Source organism: Oncorhynchus mykiss, chromosome 9 (genome assembly GCF_013265735.2).
Source record: "Oncorhynchus mykiss isolate Arlee chromosome 9, USDA_OmykA_1.1, whole genome shotgun sequence".
In the NCBI taxonomy this organism is placed as follows: domain Eukaryota; kingdom Metazoa; phylum Chordata; class Actinopteri; order Salmoniformes; family Salmonidae; genus Oncorhynchus; species Oncorhynchus mykiss.
Window position 1 is genome coordinate 20001232 of NC_048573.1, and position 20962 is coordinate 20022193.

At 42.2% G+C, this 20962-nt stretch overlaps 1 protein-coding gene across 1 annotated transcript; it reads left to right on the top strand.

Moving 5' to 3' along the window:
* The first annotated feature begins 7951 nt into the window (after positions 1–7951).
* On the top strand, positions 7952–19198 carry LOC110531703 (tumor necrosis factor ligand superfamily member 12). Its single transcript, XM_036987531.1, has 6 exons — positions 7952–8787; positions 10449–10530; positions 13768–13824; positions 14050–14073; positions 15060–15190; positions 15346–19198. Exons 1-6 carry the CDS (start codon positions 8587–8589, stop codon positions 15610–15612), a joined length of 762 nt encoding a protein of 253 aa, XP_036843426.1. The 5' UTR covers positions 7952–8586; the 3' UTR covers positions 15613–19198.
* Positions 19199–20962: the final 1764 nt, after the last annotated feature.

A 20962-nucleotide genomic window follows, 5' to 3' on the forward strand; every position in this document is an offset into this window, starting at 1 on the left:
GACAAAATATTTAAGTGCCTTTGAAAGAGTTATGGTAGTAGGTGCCAGGCACACCGGTTAAGAACTGCAACGCTGTTGGGTTTTTCACACTCAACAGTTTCCTGTGTGTATCAAGAATAATCCACCACCCAAAGGACATCTAGCCAATTTGACACAAAAGTGGGAAGCATTGGAGTCAACATGGACCAGCATCCCTGTGGAACGCTTTCGACACCTTGTAGAGTCCATGCCCCGATCAATTAAGGGTGTTCTGAGGGCAAAAGGGGAGGTCAAAGATTTGCATAACTAACCCAAGATAGACCACATGCTGTCGTTTCCAATGGGAGCAAATGAATCTTAGTGGGCAGAACAAGCAAGGAGTTGGGCAGAGACAAGCACGAGCTAGCGAAATCCTATTGGCACGTTCTAGCATGTATTTGCATATTTCCATTAGGCAATTCCTACTCTGTGAAGTGCACGTGTGCAATAACTAAATTCCCCCTCCACTCCTAAAGAACAAAATATTTTCTACATCTACAAAACTTAGTCCACTCTGTTCATAACAGATTTTAGTTTTTGAAACCAATTTTTTTATTGAGATGAAATGTTTCATCGATAACAAAATGATCAGAATGCCAAAATCCATCTCATTCCATCTTCTCCCACTTCCAGCCACTGGGTTTCCTCTCATCACCATATTTGGTAGTGAGTGGAAACGTCAACCGGAAGCTTCACATTTATACATCTGGTGAAATATCTGGCTACAACTTAATATTCGGGAAGGGATTTCTTAATGTTTTGTACACTCAGTGTGTAAAGGCAAGGGCATGCTTGGAATTTGGTGAACAATGAATGACATTTGCATATAAATATTATGTCAGTATCTACATAGATCTCTATTCTTCGTCATGTGAAATTAAATATTTTGTTTGCTGCTGCAGTTACGTTGTATAAATTATTTTGTCTCGCAAAAGCTAGGCGTGTCCTGTTATTCGACAGGCTACAGAAGCCATGGTTGTACAGTTGGAGTGATACAAATGTTTAATCAAACCTGGGCCATGTTCAGTTGCCAAATGTTGTCGAAATACCATGATTAGATTCCTTGTCAGAGAGGCATATTTGTTCTATATTACAGATTTCTAATGGAACGTTCCAAAACCTTGTGTCCTGCTGAATGTGCCCCTGGTGTGAGATTCTTGTATACAATCTCTCTATGATTGTCTCAGTGACCCTGCTGGTCACCTATGAACGTTTGAACATCTTGAAGAACAATCTGGCCTTATTGGCCATCTACTTTTATAATCTCCACCTGTCACACAAAGAAGAGCCTGGATCCTCTCTAGGTTTCTTCCTTGATTCCTGCCTTTCTAGGGAGTTTTTCCTAGGCACCCTGCTTCTGCATCTGCATTGCTCTCTGTTTTGGGTTTTAGGCTAATTAGCTAAATCAATGTTATTATGTTTGGAATCAATAACACTAATTACATTTTGTTAGGCCAAATGTGAATTGTATGTCCTCATGTGTCCTCGGGAACTGGCTGAAAACGAGAAAGTATTCGACAAAATAAAACTTACACAGAAAGGTCGAATAATTCAACCTAATTAAAACAATATTCATCAAATATTTTTTCTTCCTGAATCGATGTGCTATTAAATCAGTACTTTCTCCTTCACTCAAGCCCCCTAGTGATGAGTTGAGTTCGAGCTCTGTAAATAGTTTACAACGTTAACCCTTCCTGCCCTGTGTCTTTATCAACTTTCCCCCCCAGATTTGGAGCAGGATGCATTCACAAAAAAAAACATGATTTCCCAGTATCATTGCAGAAGTACCCAAACATCAGAGGGTGAGACAACAACGAACTGTCTTCTCAATCTATCCTCCCCATCATAGTTACCAGGCTGGCTCCATATGTTAATTCGCTCTCTATCTGTTGCTTAACCGTCAACCGTCAGTGCTGACTCTGCTCTCTTTCTGGCCACTCATTATGTAAGAGGCCTGACATATTTTTACGAGACCACCAGAATGAGAACATTATGCATTTCAACGACAGCCAGTCTCTCTTTTCCTTCCATGACACGTCTCTTTTTCCACATTCAGAGCAGAAGCCGCCTGGTTGCCGTTGGCCACCTGGTTAATATTCCTAACAGCAACCTCTTCACATCTATTACTCTGTCTGTATGGATTCTCTCTCTCTCTCTCTCTGTGTGTGTGTGTGTGTGTGTGTGTGTGTGTGTGTGTGTGTGTGTGTGTGTGTGTGTGTGTGTGCGCGCGCGCTCCTGTGCCTGTGCCTGTGCCCAGACACTCCCCTATGTATTTATTTGAACAGTGAAGGTAAAACTTTTAGTTTGGTTCTATAGTCCAGCATTTTGGATATGATATCAAATGTTTTATATGAACTGACAGTACAGAATGTCACCTTTTTATTTGAGGTTATTTTCATAAAGAATTAACTACCGTTCAAAAGTTTGGGGTCACTTTTTTGTGTCCATTACAAAAACATAAAATGTATCCGAAATACAGTGTAGACATTGTTAATGTTGTAAATGACTATTGAAAGCTGTTGTTCTGATGATTAAAGAAGCAATAAAACTGGCCTTCTTTAGACTAGTTGAGTATCTGGAGCATCAGCATTTGTGGGTTCGATTACAGGCTCAAAATGGCCAGAAACAAAGACCTTTCTTCTGAAACTCTTCAGTCTGTTCTTGTTCTGAGAAATGAACGCTATTCCATGCGAGAAATTGCCAAGAAACTGAAGATCTCGTACAACACCGTGTACTACTCCCTTCACAGAACAGCGCAAACTGGCTCTAACCAGAATAAAAAGAGGAGTATCACAGGTAAAGGCATCGGGAAGGCACTTATGAGCAAAGTAGCTCAGGTAAGTGATGCTGTCCTGGTGTTGCATTTGTCATGAAAGTGAACCCTCTGGCTATGTTTCTGTTCTGTTGATGTATTGACACCGCTAACGCAATTTTTTTTCTCATGGTACACGTGAATTATTGTTGTCATCCATGTACAGTGGCATACGAAAATATTTACCCTCTTGGCATTTTTCCTATTTTGTTGCCTTACAACCTGAAATTAAAATAGATTTTTAGGGGGTTTGTATCATTTGATTTACACAACATGCCTACCACTTTGAAGATGCAAAATATTTTTGGTGCAACAAACAAGAAATAAGACAAAAAACTGAACTTGAGCATGCATAACTATTCACCCCCCAAAGTCAATACTTTGTAGAGCCACCTTTTGCAGCAATTACAGCTGCAAGTCTCTTGGGGTATGTCTCTATAAGCTTGGCGCATCTAGCCCCTGGGAATTTTGTACATTCTTCAAGGCAAAACTGCAACAGATGCCTCAAGTTGGATGGATTCCGCTGGTGTACAGCAAACTTTAAGTCATACCACAGATTCTCAATTGGATTGAGGTCTGGGCTTCAACTAGGCCATTCCAAGATATTTAAATGTTTCCCCTTAAACCATTCGAGTGTTGCTTTAGCAGTATACTTAGGGTCATTGTCCTGCTAGAAGGTGAACCACCGTCCCAGTTTCAAATCTCTGGAAGATTGAAACAGGTTCCCCTCAAGAATTTCCCTGTATTTAGCGCCATCCATCATTCCTTCAATTCTGACCAATTTTCCAGTCCCTGCCGATGAAAAAAATCCCACAGCATTGTGCTGCCACCACCATGCTTCACTGTGGGGATGATGTTCTCAAGGTGATGAAATGTGTTGGGATTGCACCAGAAATAGCTTTTTCCCTGATGGTCAAAAAGCTCAATTTTAGTCTCATCTGACCAGAGTACCTTCTTCCATATGTTTGGGGAGTCTCACACATGCCTTTTGGCGAACACCAAACGTGTTTGCTTATTTTTTTCTGGACACTCTTCCGTAAAGCCCAGCTCTGTGGAGTGTATGGCTTAAAGTGGTCCTATGGACAGATACTCCAATCTCTGCTGTGGAGCTTTGCAGCTCCTTCACGGTTATCTTTCGTCTCTGTGTTGCCTCTCTGATTAATGCCCTCCTTGCCTGGTCCATGAGTTTTGGTGGGCGGCCCTCTCTTGGCAGGTTTGTTGTGGTGCCATATTCTTTCCATTTTAATAATGGATTTAAATGGTGCTCCGTGGAATGTTCAAAGTTTTGGATATTTTTTTATAACCCAATTTGTACTTCTCCACAACTTTGTCCCTGACCTGTTTGGAGAGCTCCTTGGTCTTCATGGTGCAGCTTGCTTGGTGGTGCCCCTTGCTTAGTGGTGTTGCAGACTCTGGGGACTTTCAGAAGAGGTGTGTATATATACTGAGATCATGTGACACTTATATTGCTCACAGGTCGACTTTATTTAACCAATTATGTGACTTTTGAAGGTAATTGGTTGCACCAGATCTTATTTAGAAGCTTCATAGCAAAACACAATTTTTCCTTTTTTTAATACTTTTTTGAAACAAGTTATTTTTTCCATTTCACTTCACCAATTTAAACAATTTTGTGTATGTCCATTACATTAAAACCAAATTAAAATCAGTTTAAATTACAGGTTGTAATGCAACAAAATCGGAAAAATGCCAAAGGGGATGAATACTTTTACAAGGCACTGTATACTCTGCTATGTCTAGTTGAGTGTGTACATATCTGTGATTATTAATGTGCAAACCTGTCTGTTTATTTTTTATTAGCGTTTCCTCTTCAAGGAACTTCCTTTGACCTTTTTCTCTCCTCTTTTCCTTCTCGCACGCGCACACACACACACGCACGCACACGCACACACCCCTACCCTTGTAGTGTAGATGGGCCTGGCCGCCAGCTGCACCCAGCTCAACTTTACTGTGCTGGACTGGAATAAACCATCTCTGGATTTCTACTTTAACCAGGTGTGTTTTGACATGTTGGCAAACATGGGGTACCACTGCATGAGCTCTGAGGGGAACAACTTGAACAGCTAGGCCAGGGGGACACCTACCCTCTGCAATACTGAGGTCAACCTGGAACACGTGCAGGAATAAAGAACCAACTCAAAGGCCCCACTCCAATAGTTGAAAATGTACATTTCCTTTCCTCCATCCTCCCTGAACTGATCTAATAGGATTGAGAAAATGTCTTTGCATAGTCCTCGCCAGATCAGTGATTACCTTCAAGGAAATGAGGAAGACGGGATACATTTCCTAAGTATTGGAACGAGCCCAATGCAATGTAAAATGGTTGTTGATGAACCAACAAGGCCCCGAACCAGTGTTTTGACATTACTTGTGTGTACAGTAATGTTTATCTGTGACCCCATAGCACTTGTCCCTGCCTAAGCTGTTGATATTATGTGAGAAATCTGGTAAACAGGAACCAAATACACTATACAATCACCTGTCTAAAACACCAGCCAAATGATGATTAAGTACTGTACAATTGTCTTTGTGATGAAGCACAATGTGATAAAAAAAAACTGCTACTTGTTTCACCTTATTGAATGCCTGTTCAGGTTAGTTTATCATTTCTGCAATCTTAGGCTGCTACTTTAAGCAAATACGACAAACCAAGGCTTGCAATTTGCAATGGTGATTTATGAACAAAGTATTTTATAGTAAATTGAGCTATTATGCCTTCTGGGGATCTGGCTTGGAGCCCAGTCCACAACATCATCATCATTACTCTACACTGGACAGCTCTCTAAGTTATTACATATCCAGATGATCATCTTGGTACATTCATATAATAGGTAAGATTGATCTTTAATCTACTTGTAGCTTTATCACTGAATTGAATGTAATTGCTTTGCTTGATTGTTTTTGCTTGGTTTCTAGGTTGATGGTGAATAACGTAATTTATTGTTGATAGAAAATGCCATTAACAGAACTGTAAGCGAGTGCCATTTTTAGTTGACCTTAGTGTTATTGCATATCATCCATTAATCTCTAGATTTAAAAAATAAAGATGGAACATATTTTCATTCAAGAGATCTATAAAACATTGGCGTTTTAAACAAAATCCACTCGTCCATCCCCACTTCTTTTGTCACTAAGTAAAACTGTCAACCTGTTACACTTTGAAATCACAGCAAGAACCTTAGTGTTGCATTGCATTCTACATTAAATAAGCTATTTGTTGTGTTTGTTACACACTATTGAAGAAAGTGGTGTGCCAATACAGTTGTGTGCTCATAATATGGTATCATTTTTTATTTGTTTCCTTTAATTATTGACCCACTCCTCACTGGGGGACATAAATAACTTTATTGTAAAATGGTTTAATCATTCTATATATTCCCATGGCCCAAATCCAGCTATTGATAAATACCCTATATATATCCAAAGGTATGTGGACACCCCTTCAAATGAGTGGATTATGTTATTTCAGCCACACCGTTGCTGACAGGTGTATAAAATCGAGCACACCGCCATGCAATCTCCATAGACAAACATTGACATTAGAATGGCCTTACTGACTTTCAACGTGGCATCATCATAGGATCCGATCCCACTATTCCAACAAGTCAGTTCTGCTCTGCTAGAGCTGCCCCGGACAACTGTACATGCTGTTAGGGTGAAGGGGAAACGTCTAGGAGCAACAATGGCTCAGCAGCGAAGTGGTAGGCCACACAAGCTCACAGAATGGGACCATTGAGTGCTGAAGCACGTAGCACGTACAAATCGTCTGTCTTCGGATGCAACACTGACTACCATGTTCCAAACGGTCTCTGGAAGCAACGTAAGCACCAGAACTGTTCGTCGGGAGCTTCACTAAATCAGTTTCCATGGCCAAGCAGCTGCACACAAGCCTAAAATCACCATGAGCAATTCCAAGCGTCGGGTGGAGTGGTGTAAAGCTCGCCACCATTGGACTCTGGAGCAGTGGAAACGCATTCTGTGGAATTATGAATCACGCTTCACCATCTGGCAGTTCGATGGATGAATCTCGGTTTGGCGGATGCCAGGAGAATGATACCTGCCCTAATGCATAGTGCCAACTGTAAAGTTTGGTGGAGGAGTAATAATGGTCTGGGGCTGTTTTTCATGGTTCAGGCTAGGTCCATTAGTTCCAGTGATTGGAAATCTTAACGCTACAGCATACAATTACATTCTAGACGATTCTGTGCTTACAACTTTGTAGCGACAGTTTGGGGAGGACACTATTGTGTTTCAGCATGACAATGCCCCCATGCACAAAGCGAGGTTAATTCAGAAATGGTTTGTCAAGATCGGTGTGGAAGAACTTGACTGTCCTGCACAGAACCCAGACCTCAACCCCATCAAACACCTTTGGGATAAATTGGAACGCAGACTGTGAGCCAGGCCTAATCGCGCAACATCCGTGCCCGACCTCACTAATGTTCTTGTGGCTGAATGGAAGCAAGTCCCCGCAGCAATGTTCCAACATCTAGTGGAAAGCCTTCCCAGAAGAGTATTGGCTGTTATAACAGCAAAGTGGGGACCAACTCCTATCAATGCCAATGCCAATACTTTTGGTCATGTAGTGTATATTCCTTGTCATCAAATACATAATGACATAGAGTTATTCTGTAGAATAGGCTATTTTGACAGAATAGCCACAAATATGTACACCTATCTACTGATATAATGGGCTGCTCACATTAAACCCTGTGGTAATGGTACTTCCACTCTACACCTAAATATATAGTCCCATTGATAGACAATCTATTTTGGGCCATAATACACACAAACACTCATTGAAGGCTATAAGAGTGCGATCCAGGGGTATAACCATTAGATACGAAACAGAATCAAACGGAACGAAACTGGGAGGGACCTACCTGAATTAGTCCAATAGAAACTCTTGTTTTTGTTACAAACACGCAACTGTTTGCAACGGTTTGGACTAATGACTACACCCCAGGTCACGCAGAGCCTGCGGGTAGCACCTTGCCCTATACAACAGAGCCACCTTGTGGACACTTGGATTAGTTCAGTCGATCGGTATATTCTAATAGCCTACAGTTCTCCCCTCCCTGCAACAAGTTGATTCAGCTCGGTATTTTGATTTGTGCAATGAAGCAAATATAGCGTGACTAATGCGTTAATAGTTACTTAGTGGCTTTTGAGAGTGCTTCCAAGTTGTGGGCTGAGGCTTTGCATTCGTGCGAGCGTCTGGCACACGACGGGTGCACTGCACTGAAAACTCTTTCCCGGAGAAGAAAAGCTCACGCGAAAGTGTGCTAGATCATACGTGGTCTAGGTCAGAAATGACCCCCAGGAAGGCTGCAAAGGCAAATGGAAGACAAGGAAGTTGACTCAACGAATCAAGTGGTAGAAGGATGCAATCGTAGTGGATGTAAAATACATATTTCGTTGCACCCTGGCTGCATATTGCTCAACATTGCGCATTTGTATACGACCTGCAAGCCAGACAGTCCACGATATTTCGTCTGATTAAATGCATTGATTAAAGCAACATGAATGGCTATTGATTTGAAACCCATGTAATTGTTTAATCTTTCACATGAATTTAACTTTTATCAATAGGGCTGTTGAGATATAATTTGTTACTGCGGGCAATAACACTTGTGCGCCTTGTCGAAAATGTGAGCATTTGGATTTGATTTCACCAAGAAGGGAAACATGTGTCGCTGGAATGAAGTTAACATGAACACTTCGAATAGTCTGCAATGATAGCCGGGGAATGTGGAACGACCATGCATCGAATTCTACAGAGGAGAACAGTGCGCAAACTTCGCTTCGTCTGGGTATTCATGGCCATGGTGGCTCTGTCGCTCGCCGCCTGTAGCGCACTATTTACGGCGTGGACCTGGAGACAGACGCTGGACCTGTCCCAGTCCGTTAAAACTCTGCAAGACCGATTGGAGCAAGTAAGTAGCCATGCTATGTCATTATTATATATATATATTTATATATATATATATATTTATTTATATATATTGCAATTTTACCAAGTAAATTTGCATTCCATGCTTTCCACACTATCATCGGTTATTTAAGTGATAATGCCCGAGAAGCCGGTGTTTGGAGGATATATTGTCACGGGTATGTATAATACATGTATATTACACATTCGGATTTTGTAGAAACGCTAACGTAGCATGTGTGCATCAATTCGTCTTGGTCTTGCCATTGTAAATTACGCACGCTCTCACTCTGTAGGCCTACTCCAAGTTATTATTTCTATACTAACAATTTGAAGCAGTTGAAGTGACTGTTGAACAACTTCTTTGTCTCTGGAAAATGCAAAGCCATATTTTAATTCCCCCCTCCTCTACGCCCAAGCTTTGTGGCGTTAAGTTGTACACAAATAGCGGGCCACTTCTCTGCTGGTGACCTGCGCATTCTGGGGACTGCTCTAGAGGCAGTTTTATTGCTTACAAATAAGTGTGCTCAAGCCGTGGAGTTATTGCTTATAGTTTCCCTGCCAAGTTTAATCGTTCTACTGCCAGTTGTGTTCCAATTTTAGCCCAATTTACTGGAATCCCTTGACTTCTTGGCTCGAGCGCGCATTATAGCCAACTGACTTTGCACTGAACTGAGGCATTGAATTGCGTAAAACAGAGTAGACCTTACTGTGGTTAAGCGATTTGCAACATGTAAAGCCTACTAATTGCAGGTAGGCTAGGCTACCACAGGTGGTATAATTCTGTAGGTGAAAGTATTGCTTTCAAATGCATAGTACAATTATTTCTATACATCATCGTAATGCACACTGTATTACATTGTAACAATTTACCCAGCACTGGTCTTTTAACACAAGTGACTGATCTTTTCATTCATTCGCAACTCATCTTTATTAATAATTCATTATGCATGTGCATCCTCAAATAGTCTACTTATGCACTTAATACACATGCACTCAATGTCACTCATGGTGTGTCTGACAGTAGGCTACCAGTGACCTGACTCTGCCATCTGTTGATACTTTTTGCAAGCACTCAATGAGCTGGCCTGGGACAGTTCAAGTCCCCAATAAATGTAACCTCTAGTCCAGGCAGACCTGAGTACATCAAAACCACCCCATAGGCTGCACGCACCGACACACTAGCGGTATATTGAAACCTACTTCCTCCTCTTTGGCATATATACGGCAGGCCCCAGTCCTTCATAAAGTTCAAGTTCACTTTGCTAGCTTGACAAATTTTAGCACAGCGTTATTTTTCCCTTCCTGCTTCTCAGTCTCAGCAGGGAAGTTAAGAAAGGGAGTTAAGAAATGTGAGGAATGCGGGCACTAAAAACACCATTAGTTGTCACAACCGGTTTAGGCGGAAGTGGTTGACCTATTCTAAGCCTTGGAGTTACAGCGTGATACTGCCAGATACTGGAAGACGATTTGTTTATGTGGTTTTGCTGAAATCTTTTGTCTGTGTAAATTTGCAGCGGGAGCCAATTTGAAGACTCAATGGTCTCTCTGACGGTTCCATTCTCTCTCTCTCTTTCTTTCCCTTTCTTGATTTCTTGCTCTCTGCCTGTCTTTCTCTTTATTTATCTCTCTCTCTCTCTCTCTCTCTCTCTCTCTGTGCAACAGGTGAACACTCAGCGTAAGGCCATTGTCCAACTCATCATGGAGAAGAGAGAGTTGCTGGTTGGGCAAAGGGTGAAAAGAGATGGTACATGCCTGTGTGTGTGTGTGTGTGCTGGCGTGCCTGCATGCTGATGTGTGTGTGTGTGTGTGTGCTGGCGTGCCTGCATGTTGATGTGTGTGTGTGTGTGTGTGTGTGAGACTATTTGTGCATGGAAGCAAAAAAAGGATCAAAATAGCACTACACCTCAAGTACACTCTACTACAGACAATGCCTCTTTCTCTGCATCCCCATCATCATACATGCAATACATAATCAACAATAACCAAACAGATGAGATAGATCTCATCGATGGTGCTCTGCTCTGTGTTTTTGCGGAGCTGGAGCAGCATTTAACTACAGCGACCAGACCAGGGGAATCTTGGCTCTGCATGGCACCTTGGTTAGGCCCTGTGGTCACTTGCTGCCCGCTGCTAAAAGTCGACACAGGAAACAGTAGGCAGCTGGATGACTGATGCAGAAATTACAGGTCTGCTCTGGACTGACGAGAACCTGGAGAAACCATCTGGCAAGAGGAGGGAGACAATGTTGCACGCTTCCGGGACATGAAATGATTTTGCTCTTGACGAGACTGACAACAGCTATTATTTGCCGAATTTTTTTATGATTAAGCAGTCATATATAGGCTAGGTAGTGCACATGTCATGTCTAAATAGTGTGTGTCATGAAATAATGCTGAAGATGGCCAATAGTAAACATGGGTCAATTTGTTAGGAGTGCTACTCAAGACTTAAAGACATCCTTCAGTGATTTAGGAACTTTTCCTGTTGAATATAAATACAGAATAATATAGTAAATGCGGTAAAGTACACACACTAAAGGGTAAAAAAAGAACGATGTTTTGAGCAAAATACAGTTTTTTAGACAAAACTGAAAATTCAAGGAGTTGGTCTGATGGGAATCTGTGATGTCATCGGCCTCCCCCTTGCTTGAGGAACAATAGAGGAGCAATAGAGAACAAAAGAGGAAATCCCCCCCCCCCCCCCGCCCCCCCACTTGTGCTATGTCATGACTTACCTGGACCACCTATTGAGGTGTGCCTTTTCTTAAGTAAATCAGGTGTTGAATTCGGTGAAAAGGAGACTGAAGTGACACTTTAAGAGTTGACTGGAGACTGGAGTGACACTTTAAGAGTTGATGTACAGCACCAGTCAAAAGTCTGGACACACCTACTCATTCAAGGGTTTTTCTTTATTCTTACTGTTTTTGTGGCCTTCTGAGTGGCGCAGTGGTCTAAGGCACTGCATCGCAGTGCCACTAGAGATCTTGGTTCGAGTCCGGCTCTGTCGCAGCTGGCCGCGACCGGGAGACCCGGCGCACAACTGGCCCAGCGTCGTCTGGGTTAAGGGAGGGTTTTGGCTGGCAGGGATGTTCTTGTCCCATCTCACTCCAGTGACGGGTGCAGTGCACGCTGACACGTTTGTCATGGTGTTTCCTCTGACACATTGGTGCTTCTGGGTTAAGCGGGCAGTGTGGCTTGGTTGGGTTGTGTTTTGGAGGACGTACTCTCCCGAGTCCGTATGGGAGTTGCAGCAACGAGACAAGACTGTAACTACTAATTGGATACAATGAAAAGGGGATAATACATATTTTTTTAAATGTTATTTTTTATTTGTACTATTTCCTACATTGTAAAAAAAAAAACTTGAATGAGTAGGTGTGTCCAAACCTTTGACTGGTACTGTATGTTCAGTTCAGAAGCATGATATGTCAAATGTCATCCCTAAATGGGCCAAATGATAAATGGCTTAAATTCCCAAGCCCCCCAGTGTTCAATGTTTGCTGTTTTTTCCCCCCAACATAACTGATCCTATAGTGAATACTTTCTGTGTATTTGTGTGAGTGAACGAGTGAGTGTGTGTGGGTGTGTGTAAAGTCCAGTTCAGATACAACAGCCAACATGAGACTAGACAAGATAAATATAGCAAGTTTTTGAATTTTGTGTTGTACCACAGCTGATTAAAAGACAGGTCATTCAGATCAAGAAGACAATACATGCAGTTGAGGCCGTTTCCACAGTAACCGTGCCTCTTTACAATGACTCGATAAAACTATGAAACAAATTGGAGACTTTTTGTACTAAGGTATTGTAGCAAACAAGTGTCATCAGATACATGCACCAAAAACATGGTACACTTTGTTGCTTGTCAGATAAATATCAGCAAGCTAGGCTAGCTATGTGCAGCAAAATAGCTAGCTAGCTCTCTGCTTGGTTAGCTAGCTAGCTGCTTTGCTGAACACAGGACATTAGCGCACTGCTCTCGGATTGGCTAAATGGATCCTTCCATTCTCAAGACTTTAGCTAAAGGTTTGACATGTTGAATCTTGGAAACTACAGCCGATGACATGAGACATCCTAAAACTAGGCAGTTAGGATCAAACCAAATCAGATCTAAAACTCTATAAGACCGTCACGTTGCGTATCGTCTAATGTAGTTGAAATGGGCTTATGGCCTGGAATCACTCCCTGCAGGCCTGATACTGGAGCTAAAACAAACCTCTGGAGAACAAAAAGGCCTGTCTTACCCCTCGCTCTTCCTCTTTTCCCCTCTCTCCCCCCTCTTATCCACCTATCCCCCAGTTTTCAAGATAGATTTGTATATATTGTATTTATTTGAACGGTGGCCATGGCTGTTGCTCTTGCCTGTTTTTCCTGACAGGGCCGTTACAGTTAATTTGGGTCATAGAACAGCCAAAGGCCTCTCTCTATTTCTCTCTTTTGCTCCATCTTTCACCCTCTCTCTCCATCCCCATTCCCTCTCTCTCTCTCTCTCTCTCTCTCTCTCTCTCCCTCAGCTGTCTTCTGTCTCTCTCTCCTTCTGTGTGCTTCTCTTTCTATCGTCCCCTTCTGTGTGCCTCTTTCTTTCCCTCCATTGAGCTCTTTCTCTCTCCCTCCATCTATCTCTTGCCCTCTCCTCCCTCTTACCCCGTTCTCTCGTACTGTATTCTATGCTTCTGTCTTGCTGTACTCCAGCTGGCACAGAAAGTAGTGAGAACAGACAGAGAGGAAAGTAGACTACACTTAACTGAGAACATGTAAAAATGACAGATATCAGAACAGAGCAGGAGAGGAGAAATGAAATCCTTCTCCATCTGTTAGAGCCGGTTGAGTATTCAGGTGGTGGATAAACAACTGCAAATTAATACATTATGGTCGCCACGACACACATCACAGCTGCTTGGAACAAAAAAAACAACAACATCCCTCTGAATTGTTTTCTTCTGTCGTATTAACTCATATTCTTTCTTCCTTCCCTCTGCAAGGGGGAACTGGGAAAGGGAAGAGTGGAAATGGAAAGAAAGTGGCTTCTCAGTTTGAGAGTAAGTGACTTGGCAGATCCTCATCAAAGGCTGCATCCGAAATAGCACCCTATTCCCTATGGGCCCTGGTCAAACTTAGTGCACTATATAAGGTTTAGGGTGCCATTTCAAACGCACCCACAGTGTTATAATGTAGCATCTGTTGAAGTGGTTTTGATTGGACACCAAATACGATTACAGTTATAAAATCTTAATTACTCCTTTCCCTCTCTTTCTTTCCGCTAGTAACCAAAGAGTCTGTTCAGAAAGGTAAGCTTTATGAACGTGGATCAAATCAAATCACATTTTATTTGTCACATGCACCAAATACCTTACAGTGGAATGCTTACTTACAAGCCCTTAACTAGCAATGCAGTTTTAAGAAAATAGCTTTTTTTGTAACAGACAAGAATAACAAATATTTAAAGATCAGCAGTAAATAACAATAGCTGGGCTATATATATAAATAACAATAGCTGGGCTATATATATAAATAACAATAGCTGGGCTATATATATAAATAACAATAGCTGGGCTATATATAACAATAGGGGGTACCTGTACAGAGTCAATGTGTGGGGGCACCGGTGTCGAGGTAATTGAGGTAATATGTACACGTAGGTAGAGTTATTAAATTGACTATGCATAAATAATAACAGAGAGTAGCAGCAGCATAGAAGGGGGGGGGGGGGGGCATGCAAATAGTCTGGGTAGCCATTTGATTAGATCTTCAGGAGTCTTATGACTTGGGGTTAGAAGCTGTTTAGAATCCTCTTGGACCTAGACTTGGCGCTCCGGTACCGCTTGCCTTGCGGTAGCAGAGAGAACAGTCTATGACTAGGGTGGCTGGAGTCTTTAACAATTTGTAGGCCCTTCCTCTGACACCGCCTGGTTTAGAGGTGCTGGATGGCAGGAGGCTTGGCCCCGGTGATGTACTGGGCCGTACACACTACCCTCTGTAGTGCCTTGCGGTCAGAGGCCGAGCAGTTGCCATACCAGGCAGTGATGCAACCCATCACGATGCTCTCGATGGTGCAGCTGCAAAACCTTTTGAGGATGACAATTATTATAGAAAAGGGTCTTCTGGGTTTCTGGAATTGGATTCGTAAGATCACTGCCCCCATGACAATGATACAAACTGTACAAAATTGACCCTACACACACAAACCTACAGTATAAATAAAGAGAAAATAATATACTGCTATATTTATGTCAATGGGTGCAATGGTTCCTCCCCCACAACATGTGTGTTTCAGTGGGAGCTGATGGCTTGATAAAAGGATGGACGGACTCGGAGCAGTTGAATATGAGCAAAGCTGTGAAGTACAACACAGACAGAGGCACCTTCACAGTGGAGAGAGCTGGAGTCTACTTCCTCTACTGTCAGGTGAGCCTCTGAGAGTTGTAGTCCTGTGCCACCCGTCATCCAAAACGACCCCTGTCAAACAACACAGGCTCAATCAAACCCTGATTGGTCTGCTCTTTTCTTCTACTTCTTCTTCTTATTCTCCACCTCTCTCTCTCCCTCCATCCCTCCCACAGGTGTTGTTCAATGAGAATCAGTCTCAGCTGGTGAAGTTGGAAGTGGCGGTGGTGAAGAGCGGCCAGCCGCTGCAGAAGCTGCAGTGCATGGAGGGCTATGGCACTACACCTGCATCCGGATCCCACCAGTTCCACTTTCTCAAACCCTGCCAGGTGTCTGGCCTGCTGCGGCTAGAGAAGGGGGCAGAGCTACAGGCCATCACAGGCGCCGGCTTCAGCCTCCACACCACGGGGAAGCACTACTTAAGCCTCTTCAAGGTCAACTGAGTTGCCGGAGAGGATGGAAATATTGGAAGGATGGAGGGGGTGGAAAAATGGTTGAAGGAAGCGGTTTGTCCTACTCCGACCTGTATTAATGAGACACACCAACGTGACATTCCTCATTTGTTTTATTGTGAAATCTGGACCAATGATCAGGGGCATTGGAATAACTATGGATCATGTTCGCTACAGACACTTTGTATCAGAGGAGGCTGGTGGGAGGAGCTGGCTCATTGTAGGGGCTGGAATGGAATAAATGGAACCGAGTCGAACGTGGTTTCCATATGTTTGATACCGCTCCATTTATTTCCTTCCAGCCATTACAATGAGCCTGTCCTCCTATAGCCCCCCCTCCCACCAGCCTCCTCTGCTCTGTATGATACTTCTTCAAAGACAGAAGCTGTAAGGAAGATTATAAAGGGATACTTATGCACTTCTAGACCCTCCTAGCGATTCTACCCCTGCTTTTTTAAGGAAAACCCATGGAACGTTGTCTGGATCAGTTGATGCTGCTCTTCTGGAGTGAAGCTCATCCTCCTGAGTCTTAGTTCACCGTGACTTCGCCTGAGCATAGCAGGGAACTGACCCATGATGCACCTCTCTGAGGCGCTAAGCTGGTGGACTACTGAATGAGAAGGATTCTGAGTAATGAGCTGGATGGATATGTTGAACTATGTTGATCCTTGTTATCTCAGCAGTTGGGTTGTACATGTCTTTCACACACAGGAACGTATACAACAACAAAAAAACTAGCCTATGATCTTACCAACGTCTCTCAGTCTAGAGACTCTTTATGACTATCCATCTCAATCTTTTAAACTGAGTCTCTTAACATTATAGGCCTATCATATATCATTTTAGATACAAATATTCAGTATGTTCTGTCGAATCACATTTCAATATGTTACATGATTGTCAGTTTCAGACTGCACATCGAAGAACTAGGGCCGGGATTCATTCCAAGATGCGCTATAGAGCAGCACTCTAAACAGCCGACAATGAGTCTTTTAAAGGCATTTTCCCCCAAATTCACGAAGATCGCATCCCCAGTAATCGCTGCGCATGTTGGCTCAAGAGAAAATGACCTTCAAAAGTCCATTACAGTGAGCTGTGCTATGAGACGCGTTGGATTGAATCCCGGCGTAGTTGTGTATATAAGGCTCAGCCTGTCGAGATGCAGTATATCATGGTGGAAATATAAATGATTTTGTATATCGTAATCACAATACTTGTACTCATTCCAAGCTCTCTTAGGTGCCATTTGCAGCAATATGTATTGAACACAGACAGTACAAACAGAGTATTTCTAGCAGGTGGTTTGGTTTAATGTTTTAACACTCCTACTCTGGTTTATAAGTAGTGTGTGGGTGACCACATTGGCTTCTCCTCAGCAATTTACACACATACACACACACACACACACAGACAAATACACCACAATGCAAAAGTCACATCATTCTAGTTTTCAGTTCAAAACAGTCCTAATTTCTCATCATTAGATGGAAAGTACCTCATTTGTAAAAAGAGGTCTATTTGTGAGTCAAACCCGTAGGTCAAGGTTGAAGAACCAGTGAGGGGATATTGTGTGTGCACGTGTTTGTGAAATTATGTGTGCAATGCTGGTTGTTGTTCTAAACTGACTTCCCAAAAGTCAAATAATTCTGGTTTCCAGCTCAAAAGAGCTGTAGTTTGTCATCATTAGAGCACAAGTGGAAAGTGTGTTATTGTGTTGTAAACATATTTCCTGTTTGATTTCCTAATCCTTCTCCGCTTCCCTTTTGCACCTCACATTTAGCCCGTTTTGCATCTAACATTTCCCTTTCAGAACCCAACACACACACACACACACACACACACACACACACACACACACACACACACACACACACACACACACACACACACACACACACACACACTTCCTGAATCCAACCAGAACCAAATAGCTGAACGCTTTTGAGGAATCAAATTCCTAACACTTCACTCCCCCAATTCCTATATTTTTAAATGTCAAAGTTTATTGCCAACTTAAAAAGCATTATTTAGCACAAAGAGGCCTGTCTGTGAGAAGTCCAAAAAAGTAGGTCAAGGTTGAAGAACCAGCAAGGGGATATAGTGTGTGTACGTGTCTGCGAAATGATGTGTGCAATGCTGGTTGTTGTTCTAAGCTCACTTCCCATAAAATGGTAAACCTTTTTAAACCCTTTTAATATCTCCTTGTGTTCGCTTTCAACTCTGGCCAGGGACGACTACTGCTCTATGATACAATATGACAAACAAAAAATAGACAATCTTCTTACTCCTCCGTTATTCTCCAGCGTCCCCCAATGACATCACTGTATTGCTAAATAGAATGTGTGGAACGCTGCACTATTCTGGTTCTTTAGTCATGACTCACATACTACTGTGTATTGAGTCGTCACCACCTGTGATTCATACTTCTGTAGCTCAAGGTCTGGAGTCAGTACAACAGTGCAGACAGACTGGGAGGACTTCCTGTGAGGGCTAGAGGAGGCGATTCAGCAGCCCGATGTGCCTGTGTGTTTTCCTGTGTTTGCTATTCAAGCATCCATCCACGAATCACATAATTTTGTTCAATTTAATTTGATTTTATTACAAACAAAACTCGAAATAAAAAGAGATGCATTTTATTATTGACATGTTTAACTGCCACTCATTGTTTATCGGTCGGCACCACCACAACGTACACAGTGACACGAAATATCGAGGAATTAAAAACAAAACACAAAATCTGAAAAAAGAACAAGAAAAGAGAGAGGAAGTGCCTGATTGGACCGTGTCCATTTTAGTTAAGGGGTTGCAAAACACTTCCTAGGAAACGTAATCAGTGAAATGTAGTTTATAGACTCTTCACTTGGAACACCTGTGTGGAGTATTCAGGGTTTTAAGGAAATACATGAACATCTTCTACTTTCATTATTTGAAATATGTCCAGGGAACTAACTAAAAGTGGTCTATTTCAACTAGCATGTAAAGAGTTTACATCTCCCGATTAATTCAGACTTAACTTCTTTACACTTATTTCAGCTATGTTATGTTTAAGGCTGTTTGTGGATACAGTATATAAAGTTGACTTGATTCTACTAACAGCCTCTGAGTTTCCAGAGAATAATGAATTGATGTACTTTAACTGATGTTAAGATAGTACACTGTTTCATTTTGTCTTAACGCATTTAGGGTTACATATGTAGTATATTATATAGGTTATTTGCAAGCCCCGAATCTAGAATGTAAGCAAGAAATGTTTTGTTGTTGTTGTGTTCTCTCAACCTCTTCGCTTTGCTTTATGCTCCGACTATAAGACGTCTGATATAAGAGGTGCATTTGTGCACCAAAACGTACGATTTTATTGTTTTCTCAATCTCTCATTTGGTAGAAGCTCTTTTTTTTCCAATAGCAACAGCAAAGACAACAGCAACGTCAACAACAACAATAATAATCATAGTCGCAGTAAGTCAACAAGAGTAAAAACACAAGAGAACACGAATGAGCCAAGTTTAAATATGCAAAGAATATCACAGAATTCGTAGAAAGTAGGAGAAACTAAAAAAAAAAAAAAACGAGAAAGAAAGGATTGATTGAGAGGAGGAAGGGAAAGGGAGATATAGTGCATTCGGAAAGTATTCAGACCCCTTGACTTTTTCCACATTTTGTTACGTTACAGCCTTATTCTAAGATGGATTAAATAAAACAATTTCCTCAGCAAACTACACACAATTCCCCATAATGACATGAATGAGAAAACAATAATTTTCCGCAAATTATTTAAAATAAAAAAACAGAAATACTTTATTTACATAAGTATTCAGACCCTTTGCTATGAGACTTGAAATTGAGCTCAGGTGTTTCCATTGATCATCCTTGAGGTGTTTCTACAACTTGATTGGAGTCCACCTGTGGTAAATTAATTCGATTGGACATGATTTGGAAAGGCTCACACACCTGTCTATATAAGGTCCCATAGTTGACAGTGCATGTCAGAGCAAAAACCAAGCCATGAGGTCGCAGGAATTGTCTGTAGAGCTCTGAGACAGGATTGTGTCGAGGCACAAACTGGGGTGAAGGTTCACCGTCCAACAGGACAACGACCCTAAGCACACAACCAAGACAACGCAGGAGTGGCTTCATGACAAGTCTCTGAATGTCCTTGAGTGGCCCAGCCAGAGCCCGGACTTGAACCCGATCTAACATCTCTGGAGAGACCTGAAAAAACCTGTGCGGCAACGCTCACCATCCAACCTGACAGAGCTTGAAAGGATCTGCACAGAAGAATGGGAGAAACTCCCCAAATACAGGCATGCCAAGCTTGTTGCGTCATACCCAAGAAGACTCGGGGGTGTAATCGTTGCCTAAGGTGTTCAACAAAGTACTGAGTAAAGGGTCTGAAAACTTATGTAAATGTGATATTTCAGTTGTTGTTTTTTTTAAATAAATTAGCAAACATTTAAAAAAATGTTTTTGCTCTGTCATTATGGGATTGATGAGGGGAAATACTATTTAATCAATTTTAGAATAAGGCTGTAACCTAACAAATATGGAAAAAGTCAGGGGGTCTGAATACTTTCAGAAGGCACTGTGTAAGCTTTACGTAGGGGGTCAAAGAGCAAGGGGAGAGGACTGTAGTTGAGGGTGGTCAACACTGTATGACTAGCCTATGAAAGGTTATGACCAGTTCTATGAGTGAGGCCTATCCTGAACAAGCACTGGGACCTCCCATCCCAATCAAAACCAAAGATATGAACTGTGTACCCTGGTCTGTAAGAAAATCCTCTGGCATACCAGCTATAACTCATACAGTCAACATAATACTAAGTTGGGTTGGACTGACTGACATTTCAGTATTTCTACATGTACAATCAGGTCAACATGAAAGGGAAATGGGCTGAGAGTTTCCTGACAAGTTTACAGCCCCGAGTCCTGTAATACTTCACTCAATCAATTCTCCAATGGGGCGATTGATGAATGGTTTTCGGCAAGCTTCGGAGATAAAACCAGTACTAGAAGAAATACTGTAGGCACAGCTTGCATGATAACGCCATTGTTTTGTGAGTTTTAGCACAGCATGCTTCTCAGGACGAATGGCAGGAATGGTGTCAAGAGCAAAATCTTCACAATGTTATATCATGCAGTTTCATGTCACTGGAGCGACCCCTGAGGGGATCAAAGGTCAAGGGTCAGGTTTGGTAGCAGTTATTAGTTCTAGGTATTGGAGGGGGGGGGGGGGGGGGGGGTATGTGAGCGATGCTAGGATAGAGAGGGAGGTTCTAGATTACAGAACCATACTGTTCTGGAGGGGAGATATTCTATGAGTAGGCTGCTTGTGAGGATTGGTTGG

Bases quoted from the DNA above. Each gene is read 5' to 3' on its own strand.
- LOC110531703 (XM_036987531.1), top strand. From the start codon at position 8,587: ATGATAGCCGGGGAATGTGGAACGACCATGCATCGAATTCTACAGAGG. The intron at 8,788-10,448 runs GTAAGTAGCCAT...TCTGTGCAACAG, and splicing joins TGCAAGACCGATTGGAGCAA to GTGAACACTCAGCGTAAGGC. The intron at 14,074-15,059 runs GTAAGCTTTATG...TGTGTGTTTCAG, and splicing joins CAAAGAGTCTGTTCAGAAAG to TGGGAGCTGATGGCTTGATA.